This window comes from Procambarus clarkii, chromosome 17 (assembly GCF_040958095.1).
Source record: "Procambarus clarkii isolate CNS0578487 chromosome 17, FALCON_Pclarkii_2.0, whole genome shotgun sequence".
Taxonomy (NCBI): Eukaryota; Metazoa; Arthropoda; class Malacostraca; order Decapoda; family Cambaridae; genus Procambarus; species Procambarus clarkii.
In genome coordinates this window covers 46,995,267-47,022,051 of record NC_091166.1, presented here as the reverse complement: position 1 = coordinate 47,022,051, position 26,785 = coordinate 46,995,267, and the positions used below count along the sequence as shown (strand labels likewise).

Genomic DNA, 26,785 nt, shown 5'->3' with positions numbered 1-26,785 from the left:
CAATTATTATGTTTATAAAACAATAAACAAATAGTTTTGCTGCTATTACACTCTATACACAGGTTATATATAAGTATCTGCATATTTTGGTCACCATAGCGAACCACGAAGTTGGTATTGAGAGTCGAAAAGCAACGAGGAGTTACCGCCACACACCAGCCAGCCACTCGCTGCCACTCCCTCAACACACGCACTAAACTTTCTCCCCCAACAATACCAGTTGTGGTGTTATTACACTATATACAGACGTTATATATAAGTATGTGTATATTTTGTTCACCACAACTGTACAGCTAAGCTGATATAGTTAGTTCAGGCACTAAGAGTCGTCGCTATACACAGATGGCGGCTGGCAGCTCCCTCACTCTTTCAAGGTCACACACACTAAACTTTTTCCCCCAACAATACCTTTTGCAGTGTTATTACCCTATATACACATATTATATATAAATATCTACATGTTTTTTGCACCGTAACTGTACACCTAAGCTTGTAGTGCCCCCAAAGAGCATAGTGGCCACCCTCTAAACAGCTAGACAAATCGTGCAGACGACGTCACCTCCGTCACCCATATGGCTCCTCCCAGCATAATCCTTTTGCTGTTATTACACTAATACACACATTATATATAAGTATCTACATTTGTGTTCACCATAAAGAACCACTGACCTGGTATGGTGAATGCAAACAATAACAGGTGGCCACACAGTCAGTAAACGATGCTGTCTCCCTCCGTCTCTCAGCATCACTCCTCCCACAGGGCTAATTATTACAACAATCCTGCTATTATCACAACCCTGGTTATTTATATCACAGTCATTGGTCATCTGTAATATTGTCATCGCTAAATAATAACAATTATATATTTATTTTGACATTTTTCGGCGATGCTGTGGTCACAAGCTGAACATCAATGCTGTTCGCTCATGCTGCGTGCGCCGGCCTTGGTTGCTCCAACAGTACTGTGCCTCTCACACCTGAGAATATTGCACACGATTTTTTTTTTAAATGGCATCTGTTTACAAGAGCCCTGAGGAAGCTACTGTGAACCCCGTGTAGCCGCGGGCCATTTGAATCAGGCCTGGCACCCTATGGCGTATATATGCACCATGCGCACCATGGGACATGTTACTCAGGGCGTATATATACGCCATGCGCAGTTTAAGGGTTAAAGTTCAGCTCCTTTACCCATTTTGGGGGATGTTCCATGGTTCCGGGATTTTCCTGGCCGGCAGACTATTCCTTCTTCTCTCTATGGGCTTCTCGTGGCTTTTGTTGCAACAGCACGCTTGAGTTGCGGGAGGTTTCCACGGTGTTGCTGGTGTTCTTGTGGGGCTCTCTGGAGTTTCTCAGTAATTGCATCTTTGCTGCTTCGCTTCCTCATGATGTTAGGCTGGTCGTCTTCTGACTCTGTCTTCGGATTGGCTTTCAGTGGATGTGGGAGTGCAAGGTGGGGGATCCTCGCCTGGGGTCTTGGTCTCAGCTGCTTCCGCATCATCTGCCTTGCTGATGCTGTTTGCGCCGATCCCCCAGAGGGTAGTTTTCAACATTTTTCATTTCTTATCTCGTGTGTCAGCAGGCTGTGCTGACTGTTGTTGGCTTCAGCTTGTAACCTGGCTCTATAGTTTTCTTTGTCGTTTTCTCTTGTTCCTGGAGGACCGTGTTGCTCAGTTTCTGTAGGCGGCTTCTGCTTGTTACTGGACTATTTTGGTTTTGTTGGTTCAGGAGGGGGGGGGGGACAGTCACTCCTGGCCCTCCCAGAATGGTTGGGCCAGGGCTCAGGCCTCACTTGGTCAGGGTAGGTCTCTGGAACCAGTTTTTGTTTCGGTGAGCTTCCCGATGCCTTCTTACTCTTGTTAGTGTGGTGTTGGCTCTGTGCGAGAATCAGCATCTTGGGGTTTGCATTGGCCCTGTCGCGGGTCACCCCGTTGTCAGAGTTATGGGGGGAGGTTCGACCTTTTGCCAATGCCTGATCCCACGACTTGTGGGCTTTTCATGTCATTCTTACGGCCTTTGGTGGAATTGGGCGGCCTGTCCTCCCTTAGTGGGGGGCGGGGTTAGGTCTTGGGGGCGGCAGGCCTCATCCCTGTCCATTCGTTGGGTCATCTCAGAGTGGATTCGCCCCTTCTTTCAGATGACCCCGTTGTCCCAAGTTCGGCTCATTTTCGATCAAGGTGCTTGGATGCTTCCCTGGACCTCAGTGATGCGTGTCGTCACGTTCTTATCGGTCTGGTTTCAGGGCTTGGTTCAGTTTTATCGTGGGGCGACATGCTTACTACTTATATTGTCTCCCTTCCAAGTTGATTTGGCATCTCACGTTTTTACACGTTTGCCTCGTGTCGGGGTGGTTCTGTCTTCATCTGCTAGGTCTTCGTGTCTTGGCCTATCTCGACAACTGGTTGGTGTAGGCTCCCAGCCGGTTTGCTTGTCTGCTACACCTAAGAAAAAAAGAGGATGAGATGGAAATTGGAATGGGAACAGCATTCCCTATTTAGGCAAAGAAAATAAATCGCGGAAAAACTTGAGTCACACCCCTATCTCAAGAACGACGAAGACTAGGTAGAGAAGTAGAAATGATTGAACTATAGCTACAAGAATCGTACAAAATCCAGGAGAGACAAAGAGAGCAAAAGGTCATTGGTGATAGAAATTTAAAAAAAAAATTTCTCCTGTGCAAAATCAAGATAAAAAAAACTACATCTAGTATCGGTTCCCTGCAAAAGGGAGATGGAATTTTCACAGATGACAACAAAGAAATTAGCGAAATACTGAGGAATCAGTATGACTGTTGTCAGCGAGCCACTAACCACACTAAAGATTGATATCCCAAATGAATTCTTCATGGATGTGATGCCAACCTCAAATCATGTGTCAGATGTCACCCTATCCCCACTGGATTTTGAAAAAGCCATGGACTGTATTCCTATGCACCCTGCACCAGGCCCTGATTCTTGAAACTATATTCATCAAGAAATGTAAAAAAAAAAAATTGCAGATCCCTTCACATTCTTTGGTGATAAGAGCCTAGATACTGGCATTATCCTTGACATACTTAAAACAGCAGAGATAGCACCACTCCTTAAAGGAGAAAATAAGGCAGAGGCATAAAATTACAGACTGATAGCACTAACATCACACATCATAAAAATCTTTTAAAAGAGTGCTAAGGAATAAGATCACAAAATACAAGGATTTACAGCATCTCCGTAACTTTGGACAATATGGTTTCAGAACAGGGCACTCTTGCCTATCACAGTTGCCAGACCACTATGACATGACCTTAGATGCCATGGGTGACATGCAAAACGCTGATGCAAATTTACACACATTTCGCAAAAGCTTTCGACAAACGTATTTTGTGTTATTGTTTGTGTTATTGCACACAAAATACATTCGAAAGAAATTACCGGAAAAATAGGTTGATTCATCAAAAACTTCCTGATTAACAGAACACAATGTGTCATAGTCAATAAAATAAAATAAAAAAATAAAAATAAATTCCCCAGGGTACTGTGCTTGCTCCAGTACTTTTTCTCATTCTGATATCGGACATAGACAAGGACACAAACTATAGTACCGTATCATCCTTTGCATATGACACTAGGATTTTTATGAGAGTAGACAACATAATAGACACAGCAAACCTCCAATCAGATGTAAATCAGGTCGTTCAATCTGCTACTGAATATATGGTATTTAATGATAAGTTCCAGCTCCTGCACTACTGAAAAGATGAAAATATAAAAACAGAAACCACATACAAAATGCAGTCAAATCATACCATAGAACGAAAAAGCAATGCAAAGGATTTGGGTGTACTCATATCAGAAGACTTTACCTTTAACCACTGCACGGCGCAGAGCACCTTGAGGTGCTGATTCGAGGGTGCGCAAAGCGCCACGTGGCATTTTTAGGTATAGGGAGCAATTCAAAACTCCCATGGGTTCATGGGGCTCACATCCTATGCCTCAGGACACCTGTAAACAGATGCCATCTTGGAAAAAAATCATCAGCATCCGTGCTGGCTGTGAGAGCCTTAGTACTGAAAGAGCGAACAAGGCTGGCGCGTGCAGGAGCCACGCACAGCACAGCTGTGCAGCTAGGGGCCACAGCACTACCTAGTAATAATGAATAAAATAGGTAACTGAAATTTTTTGCATTGATAGTGTTATAGATGATCTTGACTGTGATAAAGACAATGTACAATGTTCAGCAGATATCAGTGTTGGCTAGGGCTCTGTGACCAGTGCTCACCAGTCCAGCCAGGGGCATTGGGCGGCTGTCCTTCTGTTGGGTTCCCTGCACTGTGCGGGCGTTGTGGCTGGCTCAGCGGAGGTTTTTGGCTTTCTCGGGACTCGTGATCCAGCTCCTAATAAACTGCTCCCCTGTGGTTCCTTGCCATGACTAGGGGGGGTTCTTGTCAGTCAGTGGCTCTTTGGAGCTGGTCGTTTTGAGTGGATCTTCTGCTGAGTTCTCGGGGTTTAGCTCTCCGTGCCGTTCACATTCAGGGAGTGTCGTACATGCGGGCTGCCGGCCTCACGCTTCATTCCTCTTCCACCTAGTAGATGGTGGTCACCGTTTCCTTTCTTTGTTGGACGTATGGGCGCCCAGAGAGTGGCCTTGGCATCTCCCATTGTTCATGGCGCCATTCCCTGACTGCAAGTTGATTGTGGTGGATGCTTTTCGGCAGGACTGGTCACGGTCTGATATTAGACCGTGACCTAGGTTAGGTTAGGTGTATGGCACCAGCCCAGCCTTAGTTTCTGGCACTGCTTGCTCGGTATCCAAACCCGAGCATTTCTCCATGGCTCTACCTCTTTCAGGTGGTCAGGCCAGTGAGGTGCCTCGCTAGTTCGACTTCCTCCTCCGCATTCTGTGTCTGGCCTTTTGATGTGTGTATCACCATTTGTATGGTAATCATGGTGTCCCACCTGCAGTTTTCGTCTTGGTGACAGAATGCAATCTCTTGATGGTCTTTCCGCCTTTTCCTTTCTCTTCGTCGGGATTTGTTGGTGGCAAACTGGGTTGTTTTGTCCTCGACTTTTCCTGGATCTGTATCGTCTGTCGAATACTGTTGCTTTGTGTTGTGTGATGTTTGCAGTGCTGCTGCACCTTGCGTTCGGAGTGGATGTCCCTTCCACTCCATTCCACTATCTTTCATGTGCATTTTCACTTCCGGCCTGCTCTTGTGCCACCTGAGCCTTCTTGGTCTTTGGACTGTGATCTTTCCTTTCTTCTTCACCTTGGTTTGTGATGGTCCCTTCAGTGTGTGCTTGTTTTTGGTGGGTCGTTTTGTTCATTTGCTGCCTGCTCCTTTTTCTGTGAAAAATGAGGTGGCAGGCTTCCTGGTGGATCTGTTGATTGTGGATACTTGGTTGGTTTGGTCAGGGGTGTATCATCTGTTGTGTCCAGTGGCAGCTTTACACCAGTTCTGCCGGGTCACCAGGTCTGAGTTGGTGGCCGCGCTCTGGGTTGCTCAGGTTTCCCTGGTTTTCAGTTCCAGGGCTCGTGTGTCACAGGTTGTCCGTGGTGTCTATAAGTCTTGGTGGCCTGCAGTCAACGTTCATGCCCATGATTTTCGGAAGTGTGTCACTCATTCGGCTGTCTTTGGATGGTTTCGGGCTCGTGGGTTTTGGGGGACGGTTACGGTCCTGCTCTATGGGTCTCTTGTGACTGTCCTGGGCCCCTCTGCTGCTTTGTGTTACTTTTAGGCTTCTATAGTGGTTGGCTGTGTTTGTTGGGTTGTGCTCTGAGGGGCTGCCACCTCTCGGGTTCATTCCTGTTTTCATTCTCTGTGGATAATTAGCTTCAGGGGCCGACAGGGCTCCTCTCAGAAAAACAGAATTGAATGTAATGAAAGGCCAGTTTCCTGGGTGAGCCCCAGAGGCTCTCTTTTATTTTTTATTTTTTATTTTTTGAGATATATACAAGAATTGTTACATTCTTGTACAGCCACTAGTACGAGTAGCATTTCGGGCAAGTCCCTGGAATACGATCCCCGCCGCGAAGAATCGTTTTTACAACCAAGTACTCATTTTACTTTTGAGTTAAACAGAGGCTACAGTTAAGGATTTGCGCCCAGTAAATCTTCCCCAGCCAGGATACGAACCCAAGACAAAGCGCTCGCGGAATGCCAGGCGAGTGTCTTACCACTACACCACGGAGACTGGTAACCCTCGACACCCTCCTTCCTGCTGGTCAGCGGTTTTCATCATTCAAAGAACTCGAGGTTGGCGGCCAGTCCTGCCCAGGCCAGCTGCTCCTTGCCTTGCGGAGGAGTGGAGCTAACGAGCAGAGAGTTAGTTGGACGATGTTTTGCTTGTTTGCTTCTTGGGGCACCATTTGCACTTGTGAGGATGTAGCTTGCAATTTTTAATCAGACAGTGGTCTGTTTTGATTTGCCTACCTTTCTGGGTCCTTTCCTGGTCGATGGCAAGATGACCTACTTTAAATCTAAAGTGTTCCTGGCCATTGCTCCCTTCGCCTCTCTAAGGGGCCAGGTTCTGGCTTGTGATCCCCAGTAGGCTTTCATGGAACTCTGTGACTGATGGCACTCGAGTAGAAGGCAATTGATCAGTAAGATGACTTCAGGGAGCCTCCGGGGCTCACCCAGAAACTGGCGTTTCATTACATTCAACACTGGGCCTGACATTCAGGGGCTGAATTCTGGATACATTACATTCAGGAGGCTGACAACTTAGTGGACAGCGCTCGGGATTCGTAGTCCTGAGGTTCCAGGTTCGATCCCTGGTGGAAGCGGAAACAAATGGGCAGAGTTTCTTTCACCCTGATGCTCTCTGTTCACCTAGCAGTAAATAGGTACCTGGGAGTTAGACAACTGGTACAGGCTGCTTCCTGGGGGTGTGTAAGAAAAAGGTGGCCTGGTCAAGGACTGTGCCGCAGAGATGCTAAGCCCCGAAATCATCTCAAGATAACCTCAAGATAACTGTTATTTTACATGAATTAAGCCTTTTTCTTGCTTCTTTCTTACTAGCACACATATTTTATTCTCAAAGTATGGCACATCAATAGAAAATTTCACTCATTTTCACAATTCCAGATTTCACACAATTTCGTGCAGCAAAATCTTTGCGGATTTCTGAAGTTATTGTTATATTGAATTCTTGATTTTCGAGACTGTTCTTTATTGCATATTCATTATTCTGCACTAGTTTTAGTTATTGTCATTTAAAGGCTGAACTTTCTGAGTTAAATGTGGTTAACCACTGCACTGCGCAACACGTCTTGAGGCTCTGGACAGGTGGTGTGCAACTCACCTCAGGGATCTCATCGGTATAGCATATCATTCATAACTCCTGCGGCTAAACGGGGTTCACATCAGCTTCCTCAGGGCGTCTTGTAAACAGACGCCATTTAAACAAAAAAGTGTTGGCAAAATTCCTGGGTGTGAAGGCCTCAGTACTGAGTGAGTAACCAAGGCTGGCACATGAAGCATGAGCTAACAGCATTGCTGTTCAGCTTGTGACTACAGCATCGCCTAAAAGGTTCAAATATATATGTATCTGGTATTATTTAGCTATGATAGTTTTACAGAAGAGCCTGACTGTGACAAAGACTGTGTACAATGTTCAGATATCAGTGAATAAATGCTGTTGAAGATGTTCACAGCGCTTACCACAGCACACTACCATTATTTCATCCATCTAAAATTCTTTAAATGACTTCTCGTGTTCCTTTTCAAAGTAAACATATGGAAAATTATTCATTTACAAGATTTAGTGACCAGGATTCTGATGATAGCAGGATTATGGTGCAAATTAGCGATGTGAGAGGAGGAGTATTGTTGGTGAGGGAGGGAGATAGGGTCATCAGCTGGCTGGTGTGTGACATGTTATTGTCTGGAATCGCCATACCAGCTTAGTGGTTCGCTATGGTGAGCACAAATATAGATACTTACATATAATGTGTGTGTATAGAGTGTAATAACAGCAAAAGGGGTTTGTTGAGAGGAGCCATTTTGGTTGGGGAGTGGGTGATGCTGTCGTCTGCTACCTGGTTGATACCTGGTTGATGGGGTTCTGGGAGTTCTACTTCCAAAGCCCGGCCCGAGGCCAAGCTTGACTTGTGAAAGTTTGGTCCACTAGGCTGTTGCTTGGAGCGGCCCGCAGGCCCACATTTCAGCAATCTCTCCTGCCCTGAAGGGGAAAGTGAGTACTGAGCAGTACTCATTATGGGACAACACAAGTGACTTGAAGAGTACAACCATTGTGATGGGATTCCTGGATTTGAAAGTTCTCGTAATCCATCTTATCATTTTTCTGACTGACGCAATATTTGCATGGTTATGCTACCTAAACGTTAGGTCGTCAGACATCATTATTCCCAAATATCCTTTACATGCGGTTTTCCTACTATGGGCACATTTGATTGTGTTTTGTATCCTGTATTATGTTTAAGGTCCTCATTTTTACTGTACCTGAGTACCTGGAATTTATCACTGTTAAACATCATGTTATTTTCTGTTGCCCAGTCGAAAACTTTATTAATATCGGCTTGAAGTTTTTCAATGTCTTCAGCCGAGGTAATTTTCATACTGATTTTTGTGTCTTCTGCAAAGGATGATACGAAGCTGTGACTTGTATTTTTGTCTATATCTGATATGAGAATAAGGAAAAGCAGCAGTGCAAGGACTGTACCCTGAGGTACAGAGCTTTTAACTGCACTTGGACTCGATTTTATATGGTTGACTGTTACTCGCTGAGTCCTGTTTGACAGAAAACTGAGTATCCAGCGTCCTACTTTACCGGTTGTTCCCATTGACTTCATTTTGTGTGCTATCACTGCATGGTCACATTTATCGAAAGCCTTTGCGACGTTTGTGTATATCACATCAGCATTCTGTTTTTCTTCAAATGCCTCAGTGACTTCATTGTAGTAATTACCTAAGTGTAATTACCTAAGTGTAGTTACAGGATGAGAGCTACGCTCGTGGTGTCCCGTCTTCCCAACACTCTTTGTCATATAACACTTTGAAACTACTGACGGTCTTGGCCTCCATCACCTTCTCCCCTAACTTGTTCCAACCGTCTACCACTCTGTTTGCGAAAGTGAATTTTCTTATACTGTATTTCTTCGGCATCTGTGTTTAGCTAGTTTATATCTATGACCTCTTGTTCTTAAAGTTCCAGGTCTCAGGAAATCTTCCCTATCGATTTTATCAATTCCTGTTACTATTTTGTTTGTAGTGATCATATCACCTCTTTTTCTTCTGTCTTCTAGTTTTGGCATATTTAATGCCTCTAACCTCTCCTCGTAGCTCTTGCCCTTCAGTTCTGGGAGCCACTTAGTAGCATGTCTTTGCACCTTTTCCAGTTTGTTGATGTGCTTCTTAAGATATGGGCACCACACAACTGCTGCATATTCTAGCTTTGGCCTAACAAAAGCCGTGAACAATTTCTTTAGTATATCGCCATCTATGTATTTAAAAGCAATTCTGAAGTTAGAAAGCGTGGCATAGGCTCCTCGCACAATATTCTTTATGTGGTTCTCAGGTGATAGTTTTCTATCTAGAACCACCCCTAGATCTCTTTCTTTATCAGAATTCTTTAAAGATTTCTCACATAATATATAGGTTGTGTGGGGTCTATGTTCTCCTATTCCACATTCCATAACATGGCATTTATTAACATTAAATTCCATTTGCCAAGTGGCGCTCCATGTACTTATTTTGTCCAGGTCTTCTTGAAGGGCATGACAATCATCTAAGTTTCTTATCCTTCCTATTATCTTAGCATCATCAGCAAACATGTTCGTATAATTCTGTATACCAACTGGTAGATCATTTATGTAGACAATAAACATCACTGGTGCAAGAACAACTGAACCCTGTGGTACTCCACTTGTGACATTTCTCCAGTCCGATACATTGCCTCTGATCACAGCCCTCATTTTTCTATCAGTCAGAAAATTTTTCATCCATGTTAGAAGCGTACCTGTCACTCCTCCAATATTTTCCAGTTTCCAGAACAACCTCTTATGTGGAACTCTGTCGAAAGCCTTTTTTAGGTCCAGATAGATGCAGTCAACCCAACCATCTCTTTCCTGTAATATCTCTGTTGCTCGATCATAGAAACTGAGTAAATTTGATACACAGGATCTTCCAGATCGAAAACCATACTGTTTGTCTGATATTATATCATTTCTCTCCAGGTGTTCTACCCATTTAGATTTAATTATTTTTTCCAATATTTTGACTATTACACTTGTCAATGATACCGGTCTATAATTAAGGGGGTCTTCCCTGCTTCCACTTTTGTAGATTGGAACTATGTTAGCCTTTTTCCACACATCAGCTACAACTCCTGTAAACAGGGATGCCTGAAAAATCAGTTGAAGAGGAATGCTGAGCTCAGGTGCACATTCTCTCAGAACCCATGGTGAAGCTCCATCTGGACCAACTGCTTTGTTCTTACTTAGCTCCTTGAGCATTTTTTCCACTTCGTCTCTAGACACCTCTATGTGCTCTATGTTGTTCTCTGGAATTCTTATTGCATCTGGTTTTAGTGATCAAGTAGCTGTGAGAGGCACGATCTTCCCGCTTGAAATCCATGTTGGCCTGGGTTGTGAAGGTCATTGGTCTCCATGAAATTGGTGACCTGACTCCTAATCACTCTTTCAAATACTTTTATTATGTGCGACGTTAATACAACTGGTCTATAATTCTTTGCCAATGCATTGCTCCCTCCCTTGTGTAGAGGGGCTATGTCTGCTACGTTAAGTGCATCTGGTATCTTCCTCGTGTCCAAGCTCTTCCTCCACACTACACTGAGTGCCTGTGCTACCGGCACTTGCTGTGTGACTTGTCATGCAGTGGCCATTATGCTGTTTGGAAATCATATCAGCTTAGTTGTACAGTTTTGGTAAATAAAACATGTAGATACTTATATATAATGTGTGTACATAGTGTAATAACACCACAAACAGTATTGTTGTGGGAGAAATGTGAGTGCGTCTGGCCTTGAACCAGTGAGGGAGGCAGCCATTAGCTGTGTGTGTGGTGCAACCTCGCTTATTGCCTGAACTCATCATACTAGCTAAGTTGTACAGTTGTGGTGAATAAAACATGTAGATACTTATATATAACATGTGTAAATAGTGTAATAAAAACAATAACAGTATGGTGGGAGGCAGAATGTTGGTCAGTGGGTGCTAAAGGTAGGAGGGAATCAGCCAGCAGACTACTGGCTGCTGTGTCATAGCCACTCCTGTTGTTTTTGGCTCACTGTATCAAGTTACTGGTTCATTATGGTGAACACATGTGTAGATAGGTATATACAATATGTGCATATAGTGTAATAACAGCTAAAACACTGTTTGATCGTAGAATATAATATACATGTCACATATATGAGCCCCATAATTTTGAGCATAACGATATTCCACACATTGAACTATATACATTTCACAAATTACACACTATTGAATCATATTACAGCAAAAAAGCAGAGAAGAAACTAATGGGAAACATCAAAATAATTGTGAAACATTATATTGGCGGCAACTGCCGCCCCAGGGGCCTGTTACGGCCACTATGGGTCGCAACCGGGTTCTTTGATGGTAGAACCAAAATGATAGTATCCGACCCCAAGTCGGTAGTACGCTTTCAAGAAAGTGCCTATGTAGTGCATAAAAAAAGGGAGGGGATGAACAAAACACTGTTCCTTTCGTCACTGTATTAAATATCTTTCCACCACCGTTAAGTATATATATGTACACCGTCACCATAAATAATATATGAAGAACAGATTGGCTATTACTACACCTATGTACAATCCTTTTGCTCAGGATATCAAACGTGCTCATGTGCAGAGTTCATCAATACCCAGTATTTCTTCACTGTCCAGTCGCGTGTCCAACCTTACTGGGAAGAACACCGGCGAGTTCACCTATACGTGGGCTAGCCCACTGACAGTGTCATGAGGTGCCTGTACCCCAACAACCGCTCTCCAGCTACTCGCTGGCAGAGTACCTCAGCCACACGCTGAGCGGGGTCACAAACCAGTACAGGGGTAGCGATCCCCTGGCAGCAGTCTCTAGCTACCAGCTAGCAGCGCTACTCAACAGGCACCTCCCTGTCGTCAGTCTCTCCCCTATGCCAGTCCCAATGGTACACCGATCCTTTTCAACACTTAAGCACTAGCAGCTACCACACTGCTTCATCGGCGGCGGCTTACTTGGTCGTTTCCAGGACCCTGTAGGGAGACTGTGGACTGCCCAAGATGAATTGCCATCTCCAGTACCATTGCTCCCAGACGTCACCTCTGTGGACACAAAAAATGTCGTCACCTCACCAGAGGTCACTCACAATGACCCCTCTGGCTGACCAAGGCAGGAATCTTTAGCCATTTTACAGGTTTTAGATAGCCACCACCAGATGGCATTGTTCATATTACGTACGATTTACGGGGAGGTCAGGTGTGGACTTGTAGATGGCGCTGGAACTGCCACTCGACCTCCTGACAAGGGAAACGAGTCCGTAACAGGGCCTAATGACCTAGAGCACTCCATGCTCAGCGTCCATAATTTCCTCAACTTCCCAGCTCCATCACAGCTAAAGTGTCTCGTACAATATTTTTCTTAGTTTCCCGTGATCAGAGACTATTTTAACAATATAAGAAGAGAAAATAATTTTCTGGAAAGAATTTATTTTCTGCGCACCACGGGTTTGTCATATTTTTATGCAGAGCAGTGCAGTGGTTAATGATCAGTTGTCAAGCAGCTTATATGCAGATTTATTTACTGGTTTAAAAATGTTCATGCTTTTTCCAAACTTTATCATTGAAAATTGTGGGAGTGCATAACTATCGATGAAATAAAAATTATTAAAGTGCACAAAATGTTGATTTTCATCTTTCTATTTCCTCTGCATCTTTATCACTTTCAGAAACTCCCCTCAGGGATTGGCCACAGAGTAGTTTCTTGAGGATAATCACCACACAAAGCTGCCATTATTTTTAGTTCTATAACCTCTCCCCTCACCCTTCCTTTCATAATTGTTCCACTCTTTCCCATCGAAGATACGAGTCTTTTGCCTCTACCATACGATTTCCCTATTTCACCCATGTATACCATTGTTAAACATTTCATTGGCATTCTATAAATTTATTGCATTGCCTAAGTGTTTTGTGCTTCACCCCTCTTCAAATTTCCTAATTTCATTTCCACACTTCTTTCACTCATGTGATATCTCTCATATTCTTCCCAATTGCTATAGCCATCCCACATTTATAGTGCCAATGATGAGTATGTCACCTGCTAAATTGGATGTTCCTTACCCAGTGGACATATTGGATCTTGTGGGAGCAATTGAATGGTTCAGGCTCAGAATTATGCTTTTATTGTTAACTATAGTAAAAATCATTTAATAAGCATATTTTTCTTAATACTTTTAGTGGTCTGATAAAAGTATCTAAATATATTATTATGAGATATTATTAGTATCTCGATCCTGACAGACCACTGGAACATTATCTAACACAGTGCAGAGTTAAAAACCCATTAAGATTTCAACCTAGATTCAACAGAGAAGAAGTTGTTGTTAAACACATGAGGACAAAATCTTACCGAAGCGACCATACGAGTCGTAAATACTCATACTCCGCCCAAGTAAAACAGAAACAAGCATCACTTAGTGGGCCAGCTTAGGGCCCACATAGGAATATTCCTGGAAAAAAAAAAGTATCTCGATATAATGTGTATATCCTATATTATATAGGATATAAATGATAAAAACTAAATATAAACTTTGTTTTTTCCTTTGATGCCAATGTGTGTGGAAAGAAGTAAGAGAGAGCATGAATCCCTTCAAATATATTTAATATTCTTTTCCTTGAATACTTTTCCTTTCTCTAATGGCAGGTATGTCTACACTGCATAACAGTGGGAGATGATGATATTTCAGGCTTGCACTTATCATTTCAGGTGTAACTGCACCCACATTACATGTTGGGATGTTATTTTCCACTGTGTGTTGGTATCGGGACCCACACAGTTTACCCTGGATTGAGTATCTTCACACCGGGGCATCTAAGATATGGTAAGTTTATCATCCATATTTTATACCTTGAATTGAGTACCTTCACTCAGGGGTCATATGGAATATGGTAAGGTTATTTTATAAGTTACTTTAAATTATTCTTATCAGTTGTTATCAGTTTTTGAACTAAGGTCCCTAAGATACACACAAAGCTGTTTTCTACCCAGAACTTGTATCGCCCACCAAATTCTCCTCAACCGTACCCTGATTTATGACGGTGAACTTTTCAAATTGTCTTGATACATAATAATAATTAAGGGAACGAGACAGTGGCACCATCACCAGGTGACTAACTCCCAGCAATAAAAAAAAGCTGTAATGAATATATGGGGCTGTGGGCCACTTCAAGCATCTGCCTTCTAGATCATGCCATCGGAAGTCAAGCCTGGCCCCAGGCTGGGCTTGGGGAGTAGAAGGAACTCCCAGAACCCATTCAAGATTTTAGCTAATAAACAAAAGTTATCCCTTAGTGCCACCCAATGAGAGTATCCATTTCTACAAGAACGTTGAAAGAGCTAGCATCTCCTCACTTTTTGCCTGGCATTCATCTTTTGTTCACATATATTGTATTGGTGACTAATTATTAGTAACTTAATTCTGATTCATTTCATCTTAAAGACTGTCCTCTCAGCGTATGGGGAGTCCATACTTTCGGTTCGCTTCACTACATGGTTTACCAGTCATTTGCATGTGAATACAGGTCAAAATCTGCAACAATTGGCACAGGGTGGAGTATGAGAAAGTATTGGTTGGAAACAGGGCTGTGGATGAGTGGAATAGGTTGCCAGCTAATATTATTAAGGCAAAGAATTTAATAGGATTCAAAAATAGATTAGATTGGTATGTGGGGGGGAGAGGTGGAGAATTTCAATGGGACCTGCCTAGTTTGATGGTCGTCTGTTAGTTTTTCTACAAACTGGTGGTCATTTCTACTGTCTCCTGGTGTCTGTTGGATGGATATTACCTTCTGTCCCATGGCTGCAATGTTAGGATTCACAGGTGAACTATTTTGGTTCCGGCCTATGTCTTTTTGTTTTTGGTTCTCTGCTTTTGTGGTGATGTGTCTTTACAGGTGACCGCTGCTTTGGGTTCGTTTGCCTAAATGTGTCTGTGGCTTCATGTTCGTATGGTTGCTCTGGAGTCGGCCTGTTTAGTTTTTAGGGTTTTGTGGTTAAAGTGGCTGGAGTTTCTGCAGATCAGCCTTTTGCTACTGCTCTTTCATTGTCTGCTTAGCATTGTGTGGACTGTTCGTGAACCACTTCTGGCTCTGGGTTCTAGGGCAGCTGAAGCTTTCGGGCTCTGGGCTGAATTTGTTGTGTTTAGCTTAGCCTTCTCTTGGGGTAACCCCCTTTCACTTTAACACAGGAGACACTTCAGCCATTGAAAAAATGGACAAACAAATTTGTATAATAAAATCAATCAATCAAAATAATAAGAATAATTAAATGACACAATGAAAAGTTACGTTAAGATAAAATAACAAGAAGTGCAACACAAAATTAAAGGGAGGTGCTGGAATATTGGCTTTAAGCTACCACCTCTCTCAGTACACGCTAACGTCTAGCCGGGAGGAGTGATAACTGCGAAAGCACAGAATATTCTGAGGTCTGAGGTCGTGGCGACCCCAGACATCAAGTAGTATGGGGGGGGTGGAGTGCAGTTGCAGCCCGGCCGGCGACCAATCAGCGGAGCCGGTAGCGATCAACAGGTAGTTTGGCGGTTTGAGTCTGAACAGGTGTCCCTGGCTGCAACGTTTTGCGCTCTGGCAAACCTTGCTGGTGTTGTTGTCGTTGTTGGACATTTCTTCCATAGTAGTTTTATATAATTTCAACGACGTAATTGTGGAGGGAAGAGCAGGCTCAATCTCTTGAAGGAGATTATCGTCACACTTTCCACCGAGAATTCGGACCATTTTCTTCTCTGGGTATGTGTTTGGCCTGGGTCCTTTATTGTTGATGATGCCTTCCTGTCTCTTCAGGCATCAGGCATGGAGGTTGGATCTGCCCCGGAGTCTTTATTACAGACTTCTGGGGATTGGAGAGGGTGGCCTGAGGTGGGTTTCCAGGTGCCCTTCAATCCTTTCTTGTCTTTGTGTCTGCAGAAGGTGTTTCACACGGAGTGGGAATTTTTCTCTTCCCTGTCCATGGTCGAGGTGGTGTTCTTGGCTGTTGCCCCAGGGTTCACTTCCATGGCCCATTTGGATCCATGAGCATGACTTCATTTGGAGGTTTGTATTATCACTCCTTATGTCTTTCCTGGCTTGGGTGAACATCATTTGGTTCCCTCTGTGGGTTCCAAACTATGTTCCCACTACACCCAGCCTCCTTTGGGTTTGGGTTGACTTTTGCTTTCTGGCTTGTTTTGTGGTTACTGCTTTTCACTGACTTTTTGCAGCTCTCTGTTCTTCTTGGGGGTTTGGCTTGTCTTTTGCCAAACAAAATGCTTGTTTGGCAGGGAGTGGGTTCCATCTTCCAGGTGTTTTTGGGTACTTGTTTGCTCTAGTTGTCTCCAATGGCATTAATAAGTTCCATGTCCTGCCATCTTTGCTTTCTGAAGCCTTTGGTGTGTAGGGTCTCAGGGCTTGTATTCACTTGGCAACTGTCTTGTGTGCGTGGGTGGTTTCCAAGTGCTTCTCAGGCCACCTCCATGGGAGCCTTGATGTTCTGGCATCTGTGCCTGTATGGCTGCCTTATTGCCTTAGGTTTTGACTTTAGCAGCCTTTTCTAATTGCCTGCTCCACTCTTTTGGGTGGCAGTTGTGGGATTTACCTGATCTGTCTTGCATATCAGCGGGCCATTCTAGTTCAGGTTTCACTTTGGGTTGGTTCTTCCCTCTTTTCTGCCCTTTTGTGTTGGGCCCTCACCAGTTCTTGGTCTGGGTTGGCCACCATTGGGGTTCTGCTTCTCCATTTGCCCCTTTGTTTCTGGCTTGTGCTTCTGCTAGCTTTTTCCTGGGGGAGCATCATTGGCTCCCTGAAGCAATCAAACATTGATCAGGACCATACTACCAGGTGCCATCAGTCGTGGAGTTCTATTGGCCTACCGGGGACCACAGGCCAGAGACTGGTCCCCTCAGAGAGGCGCAGGGAGTGATGGCCTATGAATACTCTTCATTTAAAGTTAATAATACTTGTCACCAACTGGGGAAGGCACCCAGAAAGATAGGCAAACCAAAACATACCACTGCATGGTTAAAACTGAGACTGCTGCCCCAAAATTTCCAAAAGAACACCCCCAACAATGAAAACAAACCACCAAAATTTTGTGAAACTAATGCCTGCTAGCTTGCCCAATCCTTGTTTATGGGGGGGGAGGAAGGAGGCATTCCGGGTCAGCCAGCCTGCCTCACATTCAGTTGAATACTGATGCATGCCCTGGTCACCATGTCATTCTGGCTCCGGTCTCGTTTTTTGAGTGGTGTTTTTTGTCTTTGAGACTGGATTTTACACTAGTGTTGTATGTGAGTCATGAGTTTAATGTACTTAGAGCTGCAGGAGCTGAGGATTATCTTCACTGTGCTCTCTTTTTAGTACTATACTTGCGCAGTCAGGGATGGCTTCCCAGGGGTTTTCAGGATATGCTCCTATTACGGGGCCTCCACACTTGGTGTCATTCTCGCCCTTCAGGTAAGCCAGTGATCTGTGTCTGTCTGTCTTCTCCAAGGTTGGGAATGTATTCAGTTTGTAGGGCGCATTGAGCACTGCGCGACCAGTCATGCCATTAACACATAGGCGTACTAACATTTCTCCCTGGTCATTCTCTGCAGTTTAGTCTTGGGGGCTTGGGATTTAGTGTTTATAGCTGGGGAGCTCTATGGGCTCCCTAAAGCTAACTTAGTATTTAAGCTCCATGCTACTTGAGTGTCATCAGTCGCGAAGTTCTTTTTTCCTACCGGGGACCACGATCCAAAACCTTGCCCTCTAGAGAGATGCAAGGAGTGATGGCACATGAATACCTTACATATAAAGTCTCTCATTTGTCATCACCAGGGAATGCACCCAGAAAGGTAGGTGCATCAAAGCAAACAACTGCATGGTTTTAGACAAGACACAAACCCACAAAATTTCAAAAGATCTGCCATAAAAGTAAACAAACAATCAAAAATTCATCGAACCAGCCTCATGCTAGTTAACTCCACCTCCCCACCTCGTTGGGGGGAAGGAGCAAGCCGGCTTGGGTCAGCCGGGCTACACCAGTCAGTTCTTGGTTAATGTGTGCAGTGTCGGTGTCGCTTTGGGTCTGTATTCCCGTTTTTCTTTGATGCTTTTTGCCCTTTGAAGCTATGTTCCTTAACAGAGGTGTGTGTGACAGCCAGGGGTATTATGTACTAAAGCTGCATGTGCTCAGGGTAACCTTCCCTGTACTGTACTTCTACTCTACTGTACTATAGTACTGTACTATACTACAGTACTGTACTGTGCTACAGTATTGTACTGTACTACAGTACTGTAGCACAATCGACTTGAGAATGGTCCAGGACGGACTGAAACGTCGTCGTCCCTTCACCTTCTAGTGTGTGGTCTGGTCAACATACTTTAGCCACGTTATTGTGACTCATCGCCTATATACAGTATTGTACTACAGTACTGTACTGCACTACAGTATTGTACCTGTACTACAGTACTGTACTACAGTATTGTGCTGTGCTACAGTACTGTACTGTGCTACAGTACTGTACTGTACTACAGTACTGTACTGTGCTACAGTACTGTACTGTACTTGCCTTGTGTGGTTAGGGTTACTTTCCCTGGGGTGTTCAGGCAACACTCCCATCAGGGGGGGCTTCCTCGATTGTGGTGGTTCTCGCCCTTGGAGTAAGCCCAGGGTCTTGGGCTTTTTCCATTTTGCCCTGGGTTTGGGAGTGTTTTGTGACCGGTGGGGTGCACTGCAGCTGGCACTGCCTACTCACATTAGCTAGCATTAGGTGCGTCGATGTTTCTCCCAAGCCTGCTTGCTTGCCACTGTTAAGTTTTTTTTTTTTTTTTTTTTTTTTTTTTTTTTTTTTTTTTTTTTTTTTTTTTTTTTTTTTGCTTCTGTAGTTTCACAAACATTTTCTTTGCTTGTTTCTTGCTTGAGGATTCTGTCTTTTCCCTTTTTAGGCATGCCTAGGGTGTGTGTGGTAGAACTCCCTTGCTGCCCCCTGGGTTTTCCTAGCAGCTTCTGGTGGACTAGTTGCCTGCTTTGGCAGGGTTTACTGGCATAACTGGCCCCGGTTCCTGGGCTTCCTGTAGGACTCGTTCACCCTGCAGACCCCAGAAAACCCTTGCGGGCTAGGTTTTACAATGGTACTTCTTCCGAGCCCACTCTTGTCTGAAGCGAATTTGAGGGCTGTTTGTCGCCTGTACCACCGGGCGTCGATCTCATATTCTGCCTCTGCCATGTTGCTTGTTGCGTCGATGGCACCTACGACCCCGAATCATGAGGGACTTGTTCCCCTCGTGTGCTCCCATTCACCTATTCCTCGATGGCCATTCCGAAGTATAAAGCGGCATTCGCTTTGTATAGGTGTTTTCTGTGATTTTAGGGATGTCCTGTTTAATTTTTTTTGTATCCTCCTTCCCTTCTGCTTTGGTTTTACTACATTTGCTGGCATAATTTAAGCATCGGGTGCGTCCGTTTTTGGCTGGGATGTTTTACAGCAGTTTTGTTGTTTGTTTTGGCAGCCATTTTGCTTCTTCGGGGCTCTTACTTGCCAGGCTGCTCAGCGGCGCTGCGCATCCTATTTACATCTGGCAGCTGGGTGTTAGCGAACTCTTTTGGGGGTGTTTTTTACTTCCGTCTTGCGCTATTGTTCTTACCTGTGTCACTGTCGTTCCCTTTTTGTGTGACATCTCTCTTGGTTAGGCTATGTCTACTCTGATTAGGGGCATGGAGGTCTGTGGATTGCTCTGAGTTCTTGCATCCTTGCCGAGTTGTTGTTGGTTGTTTAGGTGAGTTTGTGCTTCTCTTGCTATACTCATCTTGTTGTGCTTGTGGGGGGGTTGCGCTTTGGCTCTTCAGGCCCGCCTCTTTTTTTCTGGGGGTTCCCGTTTCTGCTCCTTTGGCGCTCCTGTGGTTCTCCATTTGTAGCCTTCACCTTGGCCCTTCCTCCTGCATTCCCTTCTGCCTCCTCTGCCACTGGGCGAGTTCTTTTTCTTGTTTCTGTGGCTCCTTTGGGTACTCGATTACCCGCGGTGTCCTTTTCTTGATGTTCTTCTCGTCTTTGAGTCATCCATCTTTTTCCTACCCTGTATTGTCTGCAATGGCACATATACCTTTCTCTTATGTTTTCCTTTGGAAGTTTGGTTTCTTGGGATTCTTTTATCTCCCTTGGTACGTGTTGTTTGCTTTCAGTCCATTTTTTCTTACAGGCACTTCTACTGCTGAGCTTTCTTTACCAGGGTTTGTCAGTGGTTACGCTATAGCCGCAGATTGACATTCTGTTACTTTTCTGCACACCTTTTCATCCTGTGGTGTATCTGTCCACTGGCAAATGTGGTAGATTGGGCTCCCCCTGGTTCATTTTCTTGGGTTCCTCGAATTCGTCTTTCAGATGTTTTATTCCTCTTGGCTTCGCCTGGAGGGGTTTATGAGGACCTCGACACATGCCACCAGCGAGACCAGGTTTTGCCTGTGTTGGATCCGGTTTTGTTTCCATTCAGTTTCTCTTACCTTGTTGGGGGCATTTGAGGTTCCGGTGCCTTCTTGGCTGGTGGCCTACTTGTTTAGCTGGTTGATGTGGGCTCCCTCCCGGTCTGTTTGTCTGCTAGCCAGGGTTCTGGTTCTTTCTAGCTTGCCTGGTTCAGGTTCCAGGTGATTTGGTGGGAGTCCCAGTGGTCAACCAGTCCAGCAACCAGGAGGCCTGGTTGACAACCGGACCGTAGGGACGCTTAGCTCTGAAAGCATCTCAAGGTAACCTCAAGGTGGGTTCCTTCCTTGGTTCGGACGTGGCTGGGCAGATGTGGGGTCCTCAGATGGCATCTGTCTCACTTCCTCCTGCGGTTTTGCCCCAACTGCAGCCCCGCTTTCTGCCGTTCTTGAAGGGGACCTGGGTTACTCAGCGGTTGCTCGACCAGCTGGGTCTGTCCTTGGCCTTGCTGGTTTTCCTGCTGGCCAAGGTTTGGCTTCGTTGGCTGTTCTGGTATCCTAGGGGCAGCCCATTTCGCCACTCTCACGATGGCTGGGTTTAATCCCTGGGATCCTTACCGTGAAGTTACCTTGAAGTGTTTCCGAGGCTAAGTATCCCCGAGGCCCGGTCGTCGACAAGGCCTCCTCATTGCTGGACTGGTCAATCAGGCTGTTTGACGAGGCTGCACACAGCCTGACATGTGAATCACAGCTTGGTTGATCAGGTATTCTTTGAAGGTGCTTATCCAGTTCTCTCTTGAACACTGTGAGGGGTCGGCCAGTTATGCCCATTATGTGTAGTGAAAGTGTGTTGAATAGTCTCGGGCCTCTGATGTTGATAGTTCTCTCTTGAACACTGTGAGGGGTCGGCCAGTTATGCCCATTATGTGTAGTGAAAGTGTGTTGAATAGTCTCGGGCCTCTGATGTTGATAGAGTTCTCTCCAAGTACCTGTTGCACCTCTACTTTTCAACGGGGGTATTCTGCACATCCTGCCATGCCTTCTGGTCTCATGTGGTGTTATTTCTGTGTGCAGGTTTGTGACTACCCCCTCTAATATTTTCCACTTATAAATTATTATGTATCTCTCCTGCCTGCGCTCAAGAGAATACAGATTTAGGCCCTTCAGTCAGTTTCAGTCCAGTAGCTTAGATGTTTTACTGAGTGGATTCTAGCAGTAAAGGATCTCTGCATGCTCTCCAGGTCAGCAATTTCTCCAGCTTTGAAAGGGGCTGTCATTGTGCAGCAGTACTCCACTCTAGAGAGCACTAGTGTGTTGAAAAGTATCATCAATGGTATAGCATCTCTAGTGTGAAAGGTTCTTGTTATCCAACCTGTCATTTTTCTTGCAGTTGTGATGGCTACTTTATTGTGTTCTTTGAAGGTAATGTCTTCCGACATGAATACACCCAAATCCTTTACATTGCCTTTTCGTTCTGTTATGATTTGACTGAGTTTTGTACGTGGTTTCCGTTTTTATATTTTCATTTTTTCTACAGCGCATGAACTGGAACTTATCTTCGTTAAACACCATATTATTTTCTGTAGTCCATAGAAACACCTGATTTACGTCTGATTGGAAGTTTGCCGTGTCCTCTATGTTGTCTATTCTCATGAAAATGCTCGTGTCATTTGCAAAGGATGATACAGTACTATAGATTGTGTCTTTGTCTATGTCCGATATGAGGATGAGAAAAAGTACTGGAGCAAGCACAGTACCCTGGGGGACTGAACTCTTCATGGTTGATGGACCGGATTTTATTTTATTGACTATTACACATTGGGTTGTTAGTCAGGCAATTGTAGATCCATCTGCCTATTTATCTGATAATTCCTTTTGAAAGCATTTTATGTGCAATAACACCATGGTCACATTTGTCAAAGGTTTTTGCGAGATCTTTGTAAATTACATTAGCGTTTTGTTTGTCTTCCATGGCATCTAATGCCATGTCATAGTGGTCCAGCAACTGTGATAGGCAGGAACGCCCTGTTCTGAAACCATGTTATCTGGGGTTATGGAGATGCTGTGATTCTATGTATTTTGTGATCTTACTTCTTAGCACTCTCTCAAAGATTTTTATGATGTGCGATGTTAGTGCTATCGGTCTGTAATTTTTTGTCTCTGCCTTATCACCTCCTTTATGGAGTGGTGCTATCTCTGCTGTTTTTAGTTTGTCAGGGATAACGCCAGTATCTTTGGCTTTGTCTCCAAAGAATGTAAAGGGCAACAGTGTTTTTTACAGTTCTTGATGAATATGGAGTTCCAAGAATCATTGCCTGGTGCAGAGTGCATAAGCATACTGTTTATGGCTTCTTCAAAATCCAGTGAGGATAGGGTGTCGTCTGATATATGATTTGATGTTGGTATCATATCCATGAAAAATTCATTTGGGTTATCAATCTTCAGTGTGTTTAGTGGTTCGCTGAAAACAGTTCTACGGCTTCCTCAGTAACTCGCTCATTTCTTTGTTGTCATCGATGAAAGTTCCATCTCCCTTTTGCAGGGTCTGATACTTGATGTGGTTTTTTTTTATCTTGATTTTGCATAGGAGAAAAAGTATTTTGGATTTCTCTCTATTTCACTGATGGCCTTTTGCTCTCTTTGCCTCTTCTGGGTTTTGTATGATTCTTGTAGCTTTAGTTCAATTGTTTCTATTTCTCTACTTAACCGTCTTAACTGTTCTTAAGATAGGGTGCGACTCTCAAGTTGTTCCGCAATTCGTATATAAGTAAAGAAAGAGATCTAGGGGTGGTTCTAGATAGAAAACTATCACCTGAGGACCACATAAAGAATATTGTGCGAGGAGTCTATGCCACGCTTTCTAACTTCAGAATTGCTTTTAAATACATGGATGGCGATATACTAAAGAAATTGTTCATGATTTTTGTTAGGCCAAAGCTAGAATATGCAGCAGTTGTGTGGTGCCCATATCTTAAGAAGCACATCAACAAACTGGAAAAGGTGCAAAAACATGCTACTAAGTGGCTCCCAGAACTGAAGGGCAAGAGCTACGAGGAGAGGTTAGAGGCATTAAATATGCCAAAACTAGAAGACAGAAGAAAAAGAGGTGATATGATCACTACATACAAAATAGTAACAGGAATTGATAAAATCGATAGGGAAGATTTCCTGAGACCTGGAACTTTAAGAACAAGAAGTCATAGATATAAACTAGCTAAACACAGATGCCGAAAAAATATAAGAAAATTCACTTTCGCAAACAGAGTGGTAGACGGTTGGAACAAGTTAGGGGAGAAGGTGGTGGAGGCCAAGACCGTCAGTAGTTTCAAAGCGTTATATGACAAAGAGTGCTGGGAAGACGGGACACCACGAGCGTAGCTCTCATCCTGTAACTACACTTAGGTAATTACTAAGGAAATTGTTCACGACTTGTTAGGCCAAAGTAGCATATGCAGCGGTCATATGGTGCCCATATCTTAACACTTTGGCGGCCCCAGCCCGCCAGCCCTCAACTAGGCCGAGTGGGCCCCAGCCCGCCAGCCCTCAACTAGGCCGAGTGGGCCCCAGCCCGCCAGCCCTCAACTAGGCCGAGTGGGCCCCAGCCCGCCAGCCCTCAACTAGGCCGAGTGGGTCCCAGCGTTTCACGGGAGCGCGTGGTAATTCTGAAAAGTGTATACTCTCCAACTTTGTCACCTCAATTCTCGTCCAGGGTTTTTCAATTTGGTATCATTGTGTTCGCAATAGAATTCTCTACACGCCTATAGACATATAAACTCCAAAAGCCTGGCGTACCATCCACAACAAACAGAAAAAGTGAGTGCGTGTTACCCGGGAGCGCATAAGAGCGATAAAATGTGTACACTCCTTTCACGTTTGTCACCTCAATTGCCGTCCTAGGGCTTTCATGTTGGTATCATTGTGTTCGCAATAGAATTCCCAACAAGAGCATATGCATATGAAGTAAAAAACTGCAGCACGCTCCACCCGCTGATGTGATGAATGTGGCCCGGAAAGAGAGCACTGCGCCATCCCAAGGCGCCTCTCAATACATTAGAGAGCGAGGTAATATTGCGAAAGTGTATACTCGTTTCTACTTTGTCATCTCATTTCTCTTTCTAGATTTTTCAATTTAGTATCATTGTGTTCGCAATAGAATTCTCTACACGACTAGAGACATATAAAGTCCAAAAGCCCGGCATACCATCCACAACAAACAGAGAAAGTGAGTGCGTGTTACCCCGGAGCGCATAAGAGCAATAAAATGTGTACACTCTCTTCACTTTGGACATCTCAATTCTTGTCCTAGGTCTTTCATTTTGGTAACATTGTGTTCGCAATAGAATTCCCTACAGGAGTATTGTCTCCACTCGATCATCCGGACTATATGGGAAGGACCCCCAGCCGGATTATCACATTTTTCGGATAATGGTACTTTTTCACCTACGAGTCCAAAAGTGACCATTTCCAACTATTTTTATACTACAAACAACATAATTTGAATTGCCTTGCCACATACAATTATTAAATATTCAACTAGAAACCTCAACTTACCTTGTTGGTGTTCGTCTTCTTGATTGATGCCACACATCTTGAAGTTAAAAATTCTTAACAATTTACGTAACCTATACTAACACAACACTAAAATTAACACTTAAAATTACTGTACAGTTCATTAAGCTAAGTTAGTTTTGACTGCCAGCTGCTGAAGCCTCACTGGTTGAGGGCATTTGGGTTGCCTGTGAGGCTTCACTTGTTGAAGGTGCTTGCTTGCACCTCACTTGTTGAAGCGCTTGCATGCCCTCACTTGTTGAAGGCGCTTGGCTTGCCTGTGACGCCTCACTTGTTAAAGGCGCTTGCTTGCGCCTCACTTGTTGAAAGCGCTTGGCTTGCCTGTGGCGCCTCACTTGTTGAAAGCGCTTGGCTTGCCTGTGGCGCCTCACTTGTTGAAAGCGCTTGGCTTGCCTATATTGCCTCACTTGTTGAAGGAGCTTGGCTTGCCTGTGGCGCCTCACTTGTTGAAGGCGCTTGGCTGCCTGTGACGCCTCACTGTTTGAACAACACGTAACTTGTCTTTAATTGCTAGGACAATCTTCTTCCTCTTAACACTTCCAGAACGATTGATGCTGCTACCAGACATATTCTTGGCCAAAAATGTTCAAAATTACTATGAAAATTAAGAAAGTTATTTAAAAAAATATTTCACTAATGGCGCAACACTGTGAGGCCGCACTGGTTGAGGCGTATAACTGTGACTTGTCTTTAATTGTTAGGACAACTTTCTTCCTCTTAACACCTCCAGAACGATTGATGCTGCTACCAGACATAGTCTTGGCCAAAAATGTTCAAAGTTACTATGAAAATAAAAAAGTTATTTAAAAAAATATTTCACTAATGGCGCAGCACTGTGTATAACACGAGGGACGGACGCACATGGGTTGACCAGTGTTGGACAGGTCCACTTGGGGCAGCCATAACGCATTATGTAGGCCGCCAGGAGGAAAAAAATTCACAATATTTTTTAAGGAAACTTCAGCCTGTGCACAATGCTTTTAGGAAACTTATTTATTTGTTATTACATAATTACTAGTAGTTATTTTATTTGTTTTTGGCTATGATTAATTGTTCTAAAATTAATGGTAATTCCTGTACCCAGGTAGTCCCTCCTGACGCACCCCTCCCACCCTCCCAACACCACCCACCCACCCCACCCCACCCCCACCTACACCATGCGCCTCGAGTCTCGGGCAGACGGGATTAATACCGTATGGCCTGCCTCATGTTTTCATATACGGACAAAGGCACGATTATCTGGGGGACTGACCGGATAGTGTAATTTCTGCAGAAAACCTGCTTTAATCCGGTCCCTGTGGCTATTTTGGCCGGATATTGTGATAACTTTATCCATTCACGATTTTGGCCGTATAAGGGCGTTTTTCGGATGTTCGAATCCCGGATAATCGCGGGGTTACAGTATATGCAAATATAAAGTACAAAAGCCAGGCGTACCACCCACAGCAAACAGAGAAAGTGACGGAGCATAATCCCAGTGAGCGCAAATAAAATGGGTATACTGTTTTCAACTTTGTTACCTCAATTCTGGTTCGAGGTCTTTCATTTTTGGTATCAAATGTATTCACAATGAAATTCCCTACAAGAGTATATG

At 44.2% G+C, this 26,785-nt stretch overlaps 1 protein-coding gene across 7 annotated transcripts in view; it reads left to right on the top strand.

Moving 5' to 3' along the window:
* LOC123772491 (uncharacterized) overlaps positions 1-26,785 on the top strand; it is a 162,173-nt gene that overhangs the window by 81,652 nt on the left and 53,736 nt on the right. For all 7 annotated transcript variants that reach the window (XM_069325956.1, XM_045765708.2, XM_045765712.2 and 4 more), the window contains one exon: positions 13,942-14,056. In XM_069325956.1, the coding sequence (XP_069182057.1) occupies positions 13,942-14,056 (115 nt within the window). The remainder of the gene's footprint in view (positions 1-13,941; positions 14,057-26,785) is intronic.